The 20,087-nt window shown below is 36.4% G+C and overlaps 1 protein-coding gene across 6 annotated transcripts in view; it reads right to left on the reverse strand.

Annotated features, from left to right (window-relative positions):
- Positions 1 to 20,087, reverse strand: part of ATG4C (autophagy related 4C cysteine peptidase) — an 87,648-nt gene that overhangs the window by 24,679 nt on the left and 42,882 nt on the right. For all 6 annotated transcript variants that reach the window (XM_035018384.1, XM_035018387.1, XM_035018385.1 and 3 more), the window contains exons 4-8: positions 15,149 to 15,382; positions 12,517 to 12,847; positions 9,980 to 10,050; positions 7,049 to 7,185; positions 528 to 606 (exon numbers count right to left, since the gene is read on the reverse strand). In XM_035018384.1, coding sequence (XP_034874275.1) covers positions 528 to 606; positions 7,049 to 7,185; positions 9,980 to 10,050; positions 12,517 to 12,847; positions 15,149 to 15,382 — 852 coding nt within the window. The remainder of the gene's footprint in view (positions 1 to 527; positions 607 to 7,048; positions 7,186 to 9,979; positions 10,051 to 12,516; positions 12,848 to 15,148; positions 15,383 to 20,087) is intronic.

Here is a 20,087-nt window from a genome sequence, read left to right on the forward strand (position 1 = left end):
TGAAACATAAGTTTGCACAGGACAGATTAACTTTTGCATAATCAAATATGCTTGTATAAGCAGAATTTTTATAAAGTGATGAGACTGTCATTTAATTTTTGGTGATAAAATTACTTTCACAAACACACAATTATATTCTACAGTTTACATATGAAAAATGTATTGCACTACTTTATCCTGACAGGAAGAACATATTGCTTGTCATTTTATCATCAACTAGCACCACTAAAACTGGTAAAAAGTAAATATGTAAATAGTAACTGCCAGAATGTGGCAGCAATGTCTTCTGAAGTTTAGTGAAACCAATAAATTATGCCTGTTTATGCAATAACAGAAATTAAACATACATTTTACAGAATCCAATTATGTTGTGGACCAAATGACAAATGAGTGGCTATGGTAGGACTGATGAATTTATAAGGTACTCATTTTGCTCTGTTAATCATCCTGTTTCCAAATGATCCCAAATTAACTTTCTGACTTATAAAAGAAAACAATAAAGAAATATATTTTACTAAATCACTGACCTTGAAATCCAGCAAAGTAGTATGACTGTTTAGGTTTGCCACCAATAATACCCACACAATATTCAAGGCTTAAAATACCCTACCAAAAGAAATTAAGTCAGAGTTAGAGTCAAGAGGCAAATGGTAATTATTCAAAACAACCAAATCTGTATTAGCAGTAGTAGTATGTATAGTAGTTCCCAAATTTTTCACTGCCAGTTTTACTGTTATTACATACGCCCAAATATTTCAAAATCCTTTTATCTACCACACTATTTTCCATTTTCTTTAAATAACTCAATATTAACATGACTAAATCATCTATTCTGATCAGCATGTCACTCAACAACATTAACAATTACTGTGTGCCAGATACAGAAATAAATAAGGTCACCATATAAAGGCAATAAAACTCCTGCCAGAGCCAAAACACTTGGCCTTTCGGTTAGCTGGTGCAGCCTTATCATAACATAGTATTTTCATCAGGCTTTCTGAAATACTAGAAATAGTCCTTAGACCTTATTACTGTTTTCACTGAATCTTGAGTCTTAGAATCCTAAGCTACAAACCATTTTCTAATCAACAGCATTCACTTGACACATTTTTATGCGATTTCATACATTTATTGGAATAAATATAAAGACGAATGAAAACAATTTAATCCAAGGCAATTAATAATTGTTATTGCACTTAAAGTCAACTTAATTTACTCATCATAAAATATCAGGGATACCTCAATAAATTATTTAGTGTGCCCCTCAGCATCTATTCTAAGCAGAATTCTATTTAAGCGGGCAAATAACTCTAAACCTTTTTTTAAAGATTGTCTTTTTGGGGGCGCCTGGGTGGCTCAGTCATTAAGAGTCTGCCTTCAGCTCAGGTCATGATCCCAGGGTCCTGGGATCGAGCCCTGCATCGGGCTCCCTGCTCAGCGGGAGGCCTGCTTCTCCCTCTCCCTCTCGCCCTGCTTGCATTCCCTCTCTCTCTATGTCTCTCTCTGTCAAATAAATAAATAAATAAATAAAATCTTTAAAGATTGTCTTTTTGTATTGTATTATTTATGTATTTATTTTAGAGGGGAGCAAAGGGGGTAGGGATAGGGAGAGAGAGAATCTGGAGCAGACTCCAAGCTGAGCATGGCGCCAGACGTGGGACTTGATCTCACAACCCCGAGATCATGACCTGAGCTGAAACCAAGAGCCCTACACTTAACCGACTGAGCCACCCAGGTGCCCCAATAATTCTATACCTTTTAAAAAACATGTCCAGTGGAATCATGTAAACTCTTGTCAATAGTTTAGCTTATATTATGCATATATATATATAGCATATGTTATAAAGTTAGAAAACACTTTATAACATCCAATAATGATAAAACCCCAGAAGTATTAAATAATAGTTAAACTTTCCTTCTCTTAAATGACAGAATGTTTTGAAATCTAGAACATATAAAAATAACGAGTACATGGGGTGCCTGGGTGGCTCAGCCGGTTAAGCATCCAACTCTTAGTTTTGGCTCAGGTCGTGATCTCAGGGTTGTGAGATGGGACCCCGCATTGGGCTCCACACTCAGCAGTCAGTATGCTCTAGATTCTCTCTTTCCCTCTCCCTCTGCCCCTCCCACTGCTTTCTCTCTCTTTCAAAATAAATAAATCTTTAAAATAAATTAATAAAAATATAAAGTATATGAACTAATACTTTTTCCCCTTTAACAAGTAATCAAACCATGGAATTTTTTTTTTTTAATTATTTTCTTAAAAATAATATGTGGTTGGGGCGCCTCGGTGGTGCAGTCAGTTGAACGCCTGACTCTTGGTTTCCACTGAGGTCGTGATCTCAGGGTTGTGAAATGGGGCTCCACATAGGGCTTCACACTCAGCATGGAGTCGGCTTGAGATTCTCTCTCCCTCTCCCTCTGCCCCTCCCTGCCACACTCTCTCTCTAAAATCAATCAATCAATCAATCAATCAATCAATCTTTAAAAAATAATAATACCTGGTTGTTATTTTAAAAACACCCATAGGGGCGCCTGGGTGGCTCAGTCGGTTAAGCGACTGCCTTCAGCTCAGGTCATGATCCCAGGGTCCTGGGATCGAGTCCCACATCAGGCTCCCTGCTCTGCGGGGAGCCTGCTTCTCCCTCTCCCACTCCCCCTGCTTGTGTTCTCTCTCTCGCTGTATCTCTCTCTGTCAAATAAATAAATAAAATCTTAAAAAAATAAAAATAAAAATAAATAAATAAATAAAAACACCCATAGAGTATATATTAAAAAGTAAAAATTGGGGGGGCCTGGATGGTTCAGTATGTTAGGCGTTCAACTCTTGATTACAGCTCAGGTTTTGATTGCAAGGTCCTGAATTCAAGCCCCACTTTAGGCTCCATACTTGGCATGGAGCCTACTTAAAAAAAGAAGTAAAAATTTCCTGGGTGCCTGGCTGGCTTAGTCAAAAGAGCATGCAACTCTTGATCTCAGGGTCATAAATTCAAGTCCCATATTGGGTGTTGAGATTACTTAAATAAACTAATTTTTTTTTTTAAAAACTAACAATTTCCCAAAACCCCAACACACAGAGCTCATCATTATTAATATTTGGGGAACACCTTCTTGAACTTGATCTATGTTACATAGAGATCACATAGAGACTTATGAATACGATCTTACATATGTGGCTTCACACTACATATGCTGTTTTAACTTGAGTCACTCATTATGTTGTAAACATCTTTTTCTACCAATAAATATAGATCACTAGTATAATACCTAATGGCTGTAAAATATTCGATTTTATGAAAATAGCACAACATGCTTTAAAATCTCCATCATGAGTATTTGTCTCCAGATCCTCCCTGTTATAAATAACCCTTTAGGGAAAATAACACCTTTGTATATTTTCAGTCATGTGAAAATATCATAGAGGTTTTCTGGAAAGGAGAACTGCAACTAAAAAAGTTAAATAAAACAAAGAAGGCATAGGTTAAAATTTTAGAGCTAACAAATTAAGCTGAAATTATACAGAAAATAATAAAATGTTATTATTCTATTTTTATTATTATTCCATTAATAGTCTCTTGTTCTGTTCTTTTCCCCTCAAATAAAAATCCTTAATTAGAGAGTGCCTTACTTCAACTTGAGGCAGTCTGATCAGCTGACACACAATGTTTCTGACAGAAAGAACCATGAGGAAGTGAAAGTTCTTAGTCCCTCATAGCCAAGAAAAGAAAAAATATATATAGCAAAAATCATCAATGACTCTCCTCAGCAAAAAAGAATGACTCCAAGTAATGGAATAAAGACTTTGGTTCCTGACATCTATATTTCCTTTGCAACAGACTAGAGCAGATTTAGCAATAAACACTTAGAAGCAGATTAGGAACTAGAATGCCATTACATATAAGAGACTGTATCTTTGGAAACCTGAAACACTCTTCAGTTCCTAAAAAAGCTTCTTCACAGTTATCTAGTGGTGAGAATTTATTGAGCTATACCCATGAAGCAATAAATAAGACTGAAGTAATCAGTCAAAAAGAAAAGTCCCAATTTGTCTTGCTGGAGAAGGAGAACACATTAGATTTTCCCCATTCCAGGTCTTTTAAAATATAAATAAATAAACTTCCTGAGCTAAGAGCTGATAAAGCACCACACCAAGTTTCTTTCTCCTCACAGAAAGTAGCAGGGGATGGTACCATCTCTGAAAGATTGGAATTACCCTGATTAATAAATGTGAAAAATAGAACTGAGTGGTGAATTTTAGAGAGTACAAGCGCAATGGTTTGGCAGGAAAAAATACAACTGCTGACAAAGGAGGAGGAGGAAGTGGAGGGGGAGAGGGAGAGGGAGATGGAGTAGGAAGCGTGGAATGGTGGTGGAGATAGAGGTGAAGAAAGAGAAAGGAGAATAGAGGAGGAAGAAGAATTGAAAGAGGAAGAAGATTATTCTTCTTTTAGGACCACCAGACACTCTATTTTTTCAGTTCCAAGTGAATGCCTCTTTACAAGTTATCATTTTGGCTTTTCACCCAACCAACCCCTAAGCAAACATAACACATAGCATATAATCTACTTCACTCAGCCATTTCTGCCATTTTTTACCGATAATTGGAAAAATTTAAATGTATAAAATGTATAAATTAAACTGGTAGAAGCTCAAAGAGTATTACATTTTTAAAAGTCCATATTTTAGGAGCACCTGGGTGGCTCAGTTGGTTGAGCATCCAACTCTTGGTTTTGGCTTAGGTTGTGATCTAAGGGTCCTAAGTCTGCGTCGGGCTCTGTGCTCAGTAGGGAGTCTGCTTAAGATTCTCTCTCCCTCTGCCCCTCTTCCCCACTCATGCTAAATAAATAAATAAATAAAACATGTTTAAAAATAAACGTCCATATTTTAGGGAAAAATATGAAAATTACAAAAATTCTGGTCAGTTACCAGTTTGCTATCTGAACTTAAACTTATGACGTAACATCTGTCTTTTCTGTTTTATAAAGATAAGATAGTTCCTAGCTGTTGTGAAGGCAAAATGAAATATATCTGCATTAAAAGTATTACACAAATATGAGCGTTAACAAGTATTTGTTGAGCAACTCCTATATGTTGGGTACTGAAGATCACTTTAAAAGCTAACTATGGGGTGCCTGGGTGGCTCAGTTGGTTGAGCGACTGCCTTCGGCTCAGGTCATGATCCTGGAGTCCCGGGATCGAGTTCCGCATTGGGCTCCCTGCTCGGCGGGGAGTCTGCTTCTCCCTCTGACCCTCCTCCCTCTCATGCTCTCTGTCTCTCATTCTCTCTGTCTCAAATAAATTAAATCTTAAAAAAAAAAAAAAAATTTAAAAGCTAACTATGGTTTGTTTACTACACTTCAGGCTCTAATAAATCATTCAAGAGCATGAGGCAGTCCTACCATCTGATAAAAAATATTAATACCACCAAGTAGCAAAGCCCTCAGCTAGATGAAACACGCCTTGAAGCCCATCTGCAGCCCATTCCACTAGAAATGGGGGTTTGGCTAAAGGAGTCCGTTCCAAGATTGTCTCAGTTTCTAGTCTTTTCATGGTTATAGAGAAGGCAGAGGGAATCTAGTTCAGACTTGACTACAACCTACTGAGACGTGGCAACATGCCAGAAGTCCCAAAACCCTCAATGAATTTGCTAGATGAAATGGTTCATAACTTCCCACATTCTACCATTAACTTTACTATAGAGCCCACATGTTAGCAATCAAAATCCCACTTCTACCTAGGGGATTCGTATGTTATCGGTATCGTATAGTATTGGTATTATTAGTAACATGTATGCCTGCAGAATTTTAGTAACTATTACGAAAAGCCAATATACCAGCTAGAAAACTTCCGTATCTCATGTATTAAAAATAACTGCTCTAGATTTTTAGAAACAGCGGAGTCTATAGTGAGGATATATGTTCCACCCATATACACATGGACCATGAGGCTTCACACGGGGAACAAACTGTTACTGAAACATAAAAGACAAATTTCAGGATTACTATATGCCATAACACTCCATTCAAAGAGCAAGTCCATCTCTGGCCCTGAAAAGATGAGAAACTTTATTAAAACTATGAAAATAATATAAATGCTATAATCTTAACCAAAACTAAGAATTTCAAAAGTTAAAGTTTTGTGCAAAAAACAGAATCAGATCTATAAATACAGAGAGAAGGGAGGCGGGGGAGATGGGCAAAAATGAGTAAAGAAGAATGGGAGATACAGGCTTCCAGTTGTGGAATGAAAAAGTCACAGTCATAAAAGACAGCATAGGGAATATAGTCAAGGACACTGTAGGAGCATTGTATGGTGACAGATGGGAGCTACCCTTGTGGTGAGCACAGCATAACATACAGAGTTGAGTCACTATGTTGTGCACCTGAAACTAATGTAACATTGTGTGTCAACTATACTGAAATTTTAAAAAATTCTTTTAAGTTAAAGTTGTGTGACAACTGAACGTCTTGGTGCCCAGAACAAGATAATATAATTAGGCAGGTTCATCTGGAAAAAAGAATTATGTGTTCTCAAATAGAACAGATTTTTAACTGGTTAATATAAAGAAAACCAAAATGGAATCTTCCCCCATACTGTCTTCATCATTTCTGTCTATATAAATAAATAGCCATTCTATTTATTGACCTTATGGTGGCACAGGACTCAAGTTAAGAGATAAAACAGCAATAACAGCAAACTCAGTTTGTTTCAATAATTATCTCAAAATAGTTTAATGTGGGTTTTATAAATAAAGGTACATACTTTCAAACAATCACAAATAGGGATAATGGGTACTGTAGACATATTATAGATTATGACTATTGCTGCATCTGTCACCTTGATTAGCTACAAGAAGTTTAAAAGGCTTTTTACTTGATCATAGAACATCATATCCTTCAAATCATATTTGATCTTACAATCTGAAATTTAAAATTTCTAATATCAAGCTTTATAAAATCATCACTACCAATTTCATAGAAAAAAGACTGCAAACCTTCTGTATTTTTCATATTAGCTAGCATTGCCTTAAAAAAATGTTATTTCATACCTTTACAAAATCTAAGTAGTCGGTGTTGGTTCTTTCCCCACCAAGTCTAACAGGGATTAGAATAATAACAGCTTTGTCATCTATATTATCAGAGGCCATGGAAGTGCACTGTTTATCAATTACATCAGAACTGTAAACTGAGAAAAATACAATAAATATGTATTAAATTTTATAAAAATGATTTTCAGAAATATTTTTACTCTAATCCCTCCTCCCCAGTGGCCAGTCATCTAATCTCTGATATCACTATCAAGGTCTCAATGAGTTAAAAAATGTCTACCTCATTTATACATCCAGTAGATACTTACTGAGTAGCTACTATATAGCATTAAGGGTTTTACCAGTGAGCAAAATAGAGGAAAACCCTGTCCTCATAGATCATATACTCTAATATAAGGAAATAGACAGTAAATTAGTAAAATATAAAATATGTCAGATGGTTGGGGCGCCTGGGTGGCTCAGTCATTAAGCATCTGCCTTCGGCTCAGGTCATGATCCCAGGGTCCTGGGATCAAGCCCCACGTCAGTGAGTCTGCTTCTCCCTCTTCCTCTGCCACTCCCTCCCACTTGTGTGTGCTCTCTCTCACTCAAATAAATAAAATCTTAAAAAAAAGATGTCAGATGGTGATGAGTGCTTTGAAGAAAAAGGGAGAAAGATGGCTAGGAAATGTAGGCATGGGGGGTGGGCATGGGGGGTTAAAATAAGGTGGTAAGGAGGGCCTTAGGAAAAACATAACATTTAAGTCAAGACAAAGGAAGAAACCAAAAAATGCCAAAACTTGGGGGAAGAGCATTCCAGGTATAAAGATCAGTCAATGCAAATGCCTTAAGGCAGAATCATAGCCAGCATACTCCAGGAACAAGAGGCCTGTGTTTCTGGAGGGAAGTTGGCAAGGGGTAAAATAATACAAAATAAGGTTAGGAGATAAAGTGAAACACTGGGGGAGAATGAAGACAGATTCTGTGAACTTTTTTTTTTTTTAAGATTTTATCTATTGGGCGCCTGGGTGGCTCAGTTGGTTAAGCAACTGCCTTCGGCTCAGGTCATGATCCTGGAGTCCCGGGATCGAGTCCCGCATCGGGCTCCCTGCTCAGCAGGGAGTCTGCTTCTCCCTCTCCTGCTCCCCCCTCTTGTGCTCTCTCTCTCAAATAAATAAATAAAATCTTAAAAAAATAATAATAATAAAATTTTTTAAAAAAGATTTTATCTATTTATTTGAGAGAGAGCAGAGCAAGAGAGAGAGAGCACGAGCGAGGGTGAGGGGCAGAGGGAGAGAGACAAGCAGACTTCCCGCTGAGCAGGGAGCCCAATGTGGGGCTCAATCCCAGGACCCTGGGATCACGACCTGAGCCGCAGGCAGATGCTTACCCGTCTGAGCCACCCAGGTGCCCCAGATTGCATGAACTCTTAAAGGTCATTTTAAAGACTGCAGTTTTTACTTTGAGTGAGACAGCATGCTATTAAAGAGTTTTTAAGAAAAGGAATGTCCTAATCTGACTTACACTTTACTAGTGTGGTTCCTGTGTTAAGAACAGACTGTAGGGGCAAGGGCTGAAGCACTGAGAACAATTAGAAAATAGGGCGCCTGTGTGGTTCAGTCAGTTAAGCATCCAACTCTGGATTTCAGCTCAGGTCATGATCTATAGGGTCCTGAGATTAAGCCCTGCATCGGGTTCCACACTCAGTGGGAAGTTTGCTTGAGAGTCTCTCTCTGCCTCTGCCTCTGTCCCTCCCCCTCCTCACCACACTCACATGCTCTCTCTCTCTCTCTCAAATAAATAAATCTTAAAAAAAAAAAAAAAGGAAAGAAAGAAAAGAAAGTAGCCACAGTAATCTAACAAGAGATGATAGTAGCTTGAACAAGGGCAGTAATTGTGAAGATAGGGAACAATCATGGGATGGTCATGTGGAGCTGGTTAAAAGTGATCAGTAAGTTAAAGAACTCCTTAATATGTTAAATGCAAGATGGGAGAAGAAAAAAAGGGAGTCATAGGTGATTTGAATGGCTTTGGTATAAGTAAACAGAGTAAGAGACATACCATTTACAAAGACATACTATAGACAACTATAGGAGGGGAAAGAGTAGGAGAATCGGGAATTCAGTTTTAGACATGGTAAGTGTCAGATATCTATTAAACATGCAAGCGGGGAGGATGAGTAGGCAGTTATGGATATAAAAGCCTGGATTTGGTGAGAGGTCCTATAAATTTGGGAGTTGACAGCATATAGATGGTCCTGTAAAGCCATGAGACCAGGTGAATTCAAATCTGTGTACAAGAGAAGAGGTCTAAAGGCCGAGTGCAATTTTAGAGATCAGTGAGATAAGGAAAATCAGCAAAGAACACTGTGAAGGAGTGTACGCTGTAGAAGGAAAACCTGAAAAGTAGCATTCTAGAAATCAAGTAAACAAAACATTACAAGGAGGAAAAAGTGGTCAACTGTGTCAAATGCTGCTAGTAGATTGTATGATGTGAGGACTCTCTGAGAAGTGACCACTGGATTTTTAGCAAGATTAAATTATTGATAAGAGGGGGCGCCTGGGTGGCTCAGTCGTTAAGCATCTGCCTTCAGCTCAGGTCATGATCCCAGGGTCCTGGGATCGAGCCCCGCATCAGGCTCCGTGCTCCGCGGGGAACCTGCTTCTCCCTCTCCCACCCCCTCTGCTTGTGTTCCCTCTCTCACTGTGACTCTCTCTGTCAAATAAATAAAATCTTTAAAAAATAAAAAAAAGTTTAAAAAAAAAAAGATTTTTGTTACTATGTATGGTGACAGATGTTAATCAGACTTACTGTGGTGATCATTTCACAATATATACAAATATTAAGTCATTATAAGGTACACCTGAAACTAATGTCATATGCCAATTAAATCTAAGTAAAAAAGTATAACCAAATAATCAGATAAAAATTAGAATTATATACATTCCTCACCTGTACAGTCTTGTGCAACATAAATAGTTATTCCTTGTAAATCAGGGTGTCTTGCTTCTTCAACTGCTTTTCTAAAAAAACAACATGTATCATCCTTTAAAAGCCTAACATTTCCAGTTAATAATTAAAGATTTAAGGGGAGGGGCGCCTGGGTGATTCAGTCGTTAAGCGTCTGCCTTCGGCTCAGGTCATGAAACCGGGGTCCTGGGATCGAGTCCCACATGGGGCTCCCTGCTCAGCGGGAAGCCTGCTTCTCCCTCTCCCACTCCCCCTGCTTGTGTTCCCTCTCTCGCTGTGTCTCTCTCTGTCAAATAAATAAATAAAATCTTAAAAAAAAATTTTTTTTTAAATAAAGATTTGGGCGCCTGGGTGGCTCAGTTGGTTAAGTGACTGCCTTCGGCTCAGGTCATGATCCTGGAGTCCCGGGATCGAGTCCCGCATCCGGCTCCCTCCTCGGCAGGAAGCCTGCTTCTCCCTCTCCCACTCCCCATTTGTGTTCCCTCTCTCGCTGTGTCTTTCTCTGTCAAATAAATAAATAAAATCTTTAAAAAAATAATAAATAAAATAAATAAATAAATAAATAAAAGATTTAAGGGGAAAGAAAGCCATCTTTTTTTTTTTTTTTTACTTATTTAACCTATAGTGTCTGCTTTCAAAACTATTATCTGAATGGTATCAAAATCTGGTCAATCCTTTCTAAGTAGAGTATTACACTAAATTACTCAAAAAAGGGGTGCCTGGGTGGCTCAGGTCATGATCCCAGGGTCCTGGGATCGAGCCCCACATCGGGCTCCCTGCTCCACGGGAAACCTGCTTCTCCCTCCCCCTCTGCCTGCCGCTCCCCCTGCTTGTGCTTGCTCTCTCTCTCTGTCAAATAAATAAATAAAATCTTTTTAAAAAATAAATTACTCAAAGAACATTAAACTGTAAGTTACAGGGTGGCTGGGTGGCTCAGCTGGTAAAGCCTTGGACTCAATTTCGGCTCAGGTCATGATCTCAGGGTCATGAGATCAAGCCCCAGATGTGCTGCATGTTCAGCGGGGAGTCTGCTGGAGATTTTTTCTCTCTCTCTCTCCCTCTGCCTCTCCCCTCCTCCCGCTCACTCTCGCTCAAATAAATAAATAAATGTTTTAAATAAATAAATAAATAAATGCATGACTTTTTTCCCCCTTCACTCAAAAACCTATGTAACCTGAACAAATGAATTTCCTAATTTTGAGTCGTAGAATTCTATAAGTAAAACTGCAAGTTGAAAAATATTTCTGAATGAATAGAATGTTCTCAATGGTGCAAATGATTTGAAAAAAGTCACAGTATCTGTAAAAAGAAATTACACAAATTAGAGAAGTAGAAATATTTTTATTTAACTGTATCTTTATAATTTTTTAATTTCACATGACTTATTATTTATGTTTGTATGTGTTAATTTAGAAGAGGGATTGGCAAACTATGGCCCATAGGCCAAATACAACCTGTGGCCTATTTTTGTACAACCTGCAAGCTAAGAATGGCTTTTACAGTTTTGAAGGGTTGTAAAACAAAAAAAGAAAAGAAAAATGGTCAACAGAGCTCTTTATAGCCTGTAAAGCCTAAAATATTTACCATGAGGCCTTTTACAGAAAAAGTGTTCTGATCCCTGGGGTATAGAACATAATACCTTGAAGAGTAGAAACTAAGCTTTTATAATTATGCTTTTATAAATATCATACCAAGCAGGACTTGATATTATTATTAACAATCCATTTAATAACATTAGACAAATACATTTCCATTTGTAAGCATCTGGCCTATAAAATATAAAAGCCAGCTAATACGCAAAAAAATTTATAATAATTTCTAATGTATATATTATTTTAAATGGAGTAAACTTACTATAACATACTATATTTGGGTGACATATTAATGATTCCATTTACAACAATGGGACACACAACAAATAAGATAAATTTTTTTTTAAATTAAGCAGTATCCAAATGGCACATAAAAGGCTGAGGGACAGTGAGATTTGACTTTCGACTTTTTTCTAACTACTCTGAATGTCACAGACCCTTTACTTTTACTATGATATAATTATAATATTAATAGTCCCATACATTTACAATTCACAAGAATTTGATGTGTGCAAAGAAATGCTGAAAACATCAATTTTAGCTCTTGACATTTCATTACACTATCAGTACATTACAGCCCCCAGGTTACACTATTAAAAAAAAAAAAAACTATAATGTTATGCATGTTCCAAGGTTGAAAGAGTTGTTAGTTTTTAGAACATTCCAATAAGGTAGTCTAATGAAAATCTGGTTAGAAAGAGACCCTGGATATCTATCCCCATGAACAAAAAAGGAAAAATTTGTCACAGATATATTAAATGTAACTAGAGTTGCAATGTCTTGTTTTTAGCAAATGAATGCTTCCTTATGAATATTCTCAAACAGGAAGACTTTAAAAGTTCCAATTACATATATGCACTGCAAAAATCAGTATCTCTGAGCCTAAGGACCTCTGTCGTAAGATGAAAGATTTTAATACAATTTTACCTTAAAATATGAGCAACCACAGCTGGTCCATACCAATCTCCGGCTTTTTTCCCAGACTTCTTTCCATATTCTATTAGTTGATGTAAACCGAAGAGAGCCAAAGGGGAATCACCAAACCAAGAGATGATTTTCCTGTGATATATTTCATTCCTCATTTCATGATCATCAGAATATCTCCTGATTGTTTTCTTCTGAGAAACTGTTGGGGTTTTGAGTTCTCTTTCCCCTGAAAGTGATGCTTCAAATGATGCAGTAAATTTTTTCACGGTGTTGGAAGTCCATGATTCAGAGTCTGAATTTTCAATGTTCAAAGCATCAGGCCAGGTCCAAGCTACAGTAGTCCCAAAGCAAGGTGTTCAGATCTTTTAACAGATTTTAACAATTCTACTAAGATAAGTAGATAGCATTTAAAGTCATACAGGTTACTAAACTAAAAAAGTAAACTCAGGGCGCCTGGGTGGCTCAGTTGGTTAAGCGACTGCCTTCGGCTCAGGTCATGATCCTGGAGTCCCTGGATCGAGTCCCGCATCGGGCTCCCTGCTCAGCAGGGAGCCTGCTTCTCCCTCTGACCCTCCCCCCTCTCATGTGCTCTCTCTCTCTCATTCTCTCTCTCTCAAATAAATAAATAAAATCTTAAAAAAAAAAAAGTAAACTCAGAAGTAGGCAAATTTACAGAGACAGAAAGTAGATTAATGGTTGCCTATGGCAAGCAGGGTATTGGGAGTGACTGCCAAAGGGTATGAGGTTTCTTTTGGGGATGATGAAAAGGTCCTAAAAGTAGGTGATGGTGATGGTTGCAGAACCCTGGCAACATGCCAAAACCACTGAATTGTTCACTTTAAATGAGTGAATTTATATTATGTAAATTATATCTCAATAAAGCTTTGAGATAAAATTTAAAAAATAATACTGAGAAATAATTTTTTAAAAAAATAGTAAACTCAGGTACAAATAAACAACTCCGGAAAATGCTTTTCTTTCTTTTCTTTTCTTTGACAGTGCTGAAATGGAATGAGGACTTCTATATTCCCTTACCAGTACTATTTATCAGACATCCAATCTTGACTACCCAAACACACAATAAACATATTCACTAACATTAATGAGAGAATAACTTCAGAAAGTAGATTTTGCTCTGATTATATGTTAAAATAGAAGTCTTAACCATGAAAATTTTAAATTTCTTTTCTTTGTTCTTTTCTCAAACAATCCTTTCAAAATAATCATTGTTTAGGGAGTAATATCAATTCTCTAGTAAATGAAAAGTTAATAAATAGAAGTCATTAAAGATCAAAGATACCCCCAAAACCAACTATATTCACTACTTAACAGTTTTTATGACAAGGCAGTTCCAAGCACACATGTAACTTTAACAAAATGAATCATAGATTCAGAGAACTAGTTAGGACTATAAAAAAATCCCAATTCTTAGGGCGCCTGGGTGGCTCAGTCGTTAAGCGTCTGCCTTCGGCTCAAGTCATGATCCCAGGGTCCTGGGATCGAGCCCCGCATCGGGCTCCCTGCTATGCGGGAAGCCTGTTTCTCCCTCTAACTCTCCCCCTGCTTGTGATCCTGCTCTCACTGTGTCTCTCTCTGTCAAATAAATAAATAAAATCTTTAAAAAAAAAAAATCCCAATTCTTGCCCGTGATTGCACAAGACTATAAATAAATCATCCCAGAGAAAGTTTAAAAATTCTTTTTCTTTGTATTATCCATACCACTCTTGAATAAACATTCTCTCTAAATAATCTCATCAATAATCCCTATAGAAAGGTTACCAAATATTTGCCATGCATTGCAGGAAAATTATCTAACACTCTAAAAATATGATAATACTTAGTAATAACCATATATGATAGCCTAAAATACTAAACTAAAATCTTCCTACAAATGTACAAATTATTAAAAATGGTAAGAAAGGTTTTTCTTTTTTAAAAATAGATATATGTAAGAAGTATCAATGACATTTTTGAAAGTCTTAAAAGACTAAGCATGATAACCTTATTAAGAATATGCCTAATCAAGTTAACTGATTATAATCATATTTGTAAAATAAAAACATTTTAAAGTATTATTGATATATAGAGAGAAAATAAAGTGGTTTAAATTTCTTAAGATTTAAATAATATAAAAATATCAGCTATCTGCTCAAAGTCACTGCCATTGACCTGCTCAAGATTTACTGAACTGGAGATAATCCAGATAATTCAATCAAAAAGAACTAAATAATAACAAAAAAAAAAAATCCAAAGGCTACTAAAAACTTATACTTACATGTAAGTCATACCTAGCCTAGTTCAATAAATATGGAATATGCTAGATTAATTACAACTTTTAGAAGACATCAGGAAGCCAAGAAACTAACCATAAGAAATTTTACACAGTTTGCAAGCTGGAGTTCAAATTTAAAAAAACAAGCAGGTTGCCCCTGGGTGGCTCAGTCGGTTAAGCCTCTGACTCTTGATTTTGGCTCAGGTCATGATCTCAGGGTTCTGAGATTGAGCCCCACGTCAGGCTCTGCGCTGGGCATGGAACCTGCTTAAGATTCTCTCTCTCCCTCTCTCTTTGTCCCTGCCTGCCCAAAACAAAGAACAAAACAAAAATCCCCCCCAAAACAGAGATTTGGTTTACCTCTACCAAGGAAGTGTAGTATGAGTCCTTGAGCCAACAGCATCTGGCCAGTTCTTAATGTACAGCCCCAACCACAGTCTGTTGTTAAAGCTGAGCCTTCTATTTGAGGAAATTCTTCCCTGTAGGTCAACCATATTCTTGAAATGAAATCTTTACGAAATTCTTCTACGTTTCCTGCAATTACATGATCTTCTATTGTACATCCTGATCTTGCAGGTAACAGTTTATTTTCATCTACAAAATAAAAATATAAACTATAGTCTAAATATATGCAAAGAAACATCAATAATGGTATTATGTTCCCATTACTGTCCATAAGATATGAAGTATATTACAAGTTTTTCTAACACTTTTTTTCAATTTAAATGAAGATAAATGTTATTCTGCCTAATCAGGCTATTATGAAAATCAAATGAGAATGGATGCTGAAATGTTTTGTACACTCTTGAACTAGCTAATAAAAGGTTTCATCAGTAATACTGTTAATAATAATATCCTATATTCCAAATACAATCAACTCTTTTATGAGGGGATAACATAAAAATACCTTTTCTTTTTGCCTCATTTGGCTCAGGATATACATATTAGTGCTCTCTAAAATGAGGTTTGCAAATAAAATATGATTTGTCAATATGTAAAACTGAATGTAATCACATAAACTAGTTCTAAAAATCAAATAAAATGTGCACATTGTATTTATTGTCATGAATATTTATACTCAAATTATAAAATCAAAACTAAGAAGCTAAAGAGTAAGAATATAAAATTCCTAAATATATAGTTACCCTTTCATCCTGAATACATTTTTTTAAAAACTGCTCCCACCCACATATATCATTTTAAAAAGCTTTTTCAAATTGATTATCTGTAATACAATTTCTGTGTGAAAATTGTGGTCACTGTTTGCCCAATAATTTACAAAATACTGGGGCTCAAATGAACTAACATTCCTTGATTACTCTCTCAAAATGAACGGACATTGCTTGATTACTCCTAGAGAAAATACCTTAGTCACCTTTACAACCTCAGCATATAGCACAGTGCCTAAAACAAGTAGATCCTAATAAATGTTGCTTGGTCTGGGCGGGTGGACAGGTGGATAGATAAATCTGCCTACAACTTTCAATTCCAAGGAGTTCAATTTCCAATGCCCTTCTGCAGGATGTTAAAGCAGTTTTATCATGCTTTTATTCTTTATCCTTGCTGCACCTATCCTTCCTCAAGTTCATTCTGAAAAAATTACAATCACCTAAACTTCATAATATTCAGCTTAATGGAGCTAACTTGTGGCATACAGTTTCAATGACAATAAAAAGAATGACTGCCGAGCCCCCATTATCGATGAATTTCTCTCAATATTTGAAGTTAATTACAAATAAAAATGCCTAGAAATTGAACATGGCCCTACAAATATGTCCAAAATTTCTACTTTAGAGACATTTAAATTTGTTTGAAATTTGATACAATAGTACATAACTCTTGCACCTCATCCTGTGTCTTGCCAAACATATAGTTCCTAATCTCCTACCTTGACAAAGTGATTAATTCTTTATCCTTTTAAGATCTAGCCTCTAAAATTACTCTAAATTTACTCTAAATATTTACTCTAAATTTACTCCAAATATAAAATTTACAGGGACCTGGGTGGCTCAGTTGGTTAAGCCTCTGACTCTTGATTTTGGCTCACGTCATGATCTCGGGGTCAGGAGATGGACCCTGCATCGGGCTCTGGGCTGGGTGTGGAGCCTGCTTAGGATTCTCTCTCTCCCTCTGCCCCTCCCCACCAAAAAAAAATTTACTCTAAATATTATTGGAAAATTGCTAGTACTAAATGGACTTTATTGTCCTCTTGACTTTCCACTATACTAATACTGCCCCTGCTATCCCATTCTTTGACTGACTTTTCTTTTCACAATCTTAATTAATTATATCTATAATATTTATCTACATCTGCCTCCCTTCCAAACTTCAAGTACACTAGAAGAGAGGGAATGTTTTCTTCTGCACCCCTAAAGCTTCAGCACTTAGCACAGAATTCATTCAGTTCATAGTAGATGTGCAATAAACAGTTGTCAGGTGAATGTAAGATAAATGGAACCAAAGGAAGAGGATTTTGAAATTTTTTTTTGCTTTGCTTTTGTTTTTTATGAAGGGAGAAATGTGAGATCAGAGCTTTATGAAGCATGGGAAGTCACAAAGAACCACAACAAAGAATGAAATGAAAGCTGATAAAGGAAACAGAAGAGAACTGCTATTAACATTGAGGGTTCAATCAAGGCTGACTATCACAATTAAACAAGCTAATATGAGAAGTAATTACAAGTAAACAAATTATAAAATGAGCCCTCAAAGACTACGGCTCTTGTAATTATCAGATATTATCAGGATAAAGTAAGTATGCATATGTTTAAAAAATAGAAGGGTACTGAAGGTTAGACAAATAACAAAAAAACAGACTATTAAAACTGACCAGGCACATAGAAAAGAAAACCAAATGGAACTGCTAGAAATGAAAAATATAATAACTAAAATAGAAATTTGGTGTAAGATTGGGTGGGAGGATGGGTTAGCCTGGTGGTGGGTATTGAGGAGGGCGCATTCTGCATGGAGCACTGGGTGTTATGCACAAACAATGAATCATGGAACACTACATCTAAAACTAATGATGTAATAATGTAGGGGATTAACATAAGAATAAAAAAAAATTAAAAAAAAAAAGAAATTTAATGTAAGATTAGACAGAAAATTATACACCACTTAGGAGATAATTTAAAAGCTAAAGTTACTCAGAATACAGCACAGAGAGACAAAGTAATAGAATATGTGAAAAACCAAAGAATTTCAGAGACACGAAAAAAAATCTAACAAAGATTTATCAGAGATGCTGGAAAGAATGGGAAGAATGGGGAATAGATATAAATTAAAAGTGGTTGAAAATATTTCACATTTTAAGAAAGATATGAATTCCAAGTAGAGTAAAATAAAGTTCACACAAAAGACAAAGAAATGATCTGAAAAACAACCAGAGAGGGGCACCTGGGTGGCTCAGTCGTTAAGTATCTGCCTTCAGCTCAGGTCATGGTCCCAGGGTCCTGGGATCGAGCCCCACATTGGGCTCCCTGCTCAGCAGGAAGCCTGCTTCTCCCTCTCCCACTTCCCCTGCTTGTGTTCCCTCTCTCGCTGTGTCTCTCTCTGTCAAATAAATAAATAAAATCTTAAAAAAAAAAAAAACAGCGAGAACAAAGAAATGACAGCTTCAAAATACTAGAGAGAACATCTTGTCCTAAACTAAGCAAGGATTTATTAAACAGAACACAATAGTAGTAACTATTTAAGGAGGTAAAATAGTTAACCAGACTATATTAAAATTAAGAACTACTTTTCTTCCAAAGATAACATTAAATGAATGAAAAAATAATAGATTAGAAGAAGACATTTCCTATAGATAAATTCAAAAAAGGATTCATATCTAGAAAATATAAAGAAAACTTAGGAATGAATAAGAAAAAGATAATCTAATAGAAGATATATCCAAATGGAAAAATGTTTATGAAAATATGCTCATTCCATTGGTTATTAGAGAAATGCAAATTAAAATCAAAATGTAGGGGCGCCTGGGTGGCTCAGTCGTTGAGTGTCTGCCTTCGGCTCAGGTCAGGATCCCAGGGTCCTGCTTGGCGGGAAGCCTGCTTCTCCCCCTCCCGCTCCCCCTGCTTGTGTTCCCTCTCTCGCTGTGTCTCTCTCTGTCAAATAAATAAATAAAATCTTAAAAAACATAAAATCAAATGTAGCTCTAATAAAAAAGAAAAATATCAAGTAATGGTGACATAAGGCAAGTAGAATTATTATAAACACCTAGTAGGAATACCAATTGGCACATCTACTTTATAAAAGTATTCGGTAGTACCTACTGAGGCTGACCATATGAATACCCTATGATCCAGCAATTACATTCCCAGGTATACATACTGAATGAAAATCCATACACATGCTCATTCACCAAAGCACATGTACTAGAATATTCACAGCAGCATTCTTAACAATTGCCAAAAATTGAAAATTACCCAAATACCCCCCAAGAGTAAAACAGATAAAGTTTGGCACATGCACACAATGCAATACTGGAAGGAATACAAAAATATCCAGCACCCAACAAGGCAAATAATACAATGTCTGGCAATCAGTCAAGGATTACTAAGCATGCAAAGTGACAGGAAAACACAAGCCAAAAGGAGAATACTCAATCAATAAAAACTGAACCAGAACTAATACAAATGTTAGAATTGGCAAACAGGGACATTAAAAAAGTTATTACAACTATTTTATATATATTCCAAAAGGTAACTAGAGAAAAGGAAGACAAAAAAAATGGAACTTCTAGATATATAAACTACAATGTCCAAGATGAAAAATATATGACTGGGATTCATGGCAGATTAGACATTGCTAAGGAAAAGACTGAAAGACTGGTGAACTTGAGGACACAGCAATTAAGAACGATCCAGAATAAAACACAGAGAGGAAAAATAATTTTTTATTTTTCTTATTTTTTTTTTTATGGAAAAATAATTTTTTAAAAATAAAGGACCAGCAGGAGCGCCTAGGTGGCTCAGTCAGTTAAGGGTCCAACTCCTGATTTCGGCTCAGGTCATGATCTCAGGGTCATGGGATCAAGTCCCAAGTCGGGCTCTGTGCTCATCGCTGAGTCTGCTTGAGTTTTCTCTCTCCTTCTCCCTCTTCCCCTCCCCCCACTCGCACTCTCTCTCTAAAATAAATAAAATCTTTTTTTAAAAATAAAATAAACAACCATCAGTGAGCTGTGGCAGAATTTCATCCATGAAAATATACGCATAATTGGAAACCCAGGAGAGAGAAGAAAGGGAAGGAAAGAAAAAATATTTGAAGACAAAATGAAAAAATTTCAAATTTGAGGGGCACC

Source organism: Mirounga leonina, unplaced genomic scaffold (genome assembly GCF_011800145.1).
Source record: "Mirounga leonina isolate KUSES-001 unplaced genomic scaffold, KU_Mleo_1.0 Mir_173, whole genome shotgun sequence".
Taxonomy (NCBI): Eukaryota; Metazoa; Chordata; class Mammalia; order Carnivora; family Phocidae; genus Mirounga; species Mirounga leonina.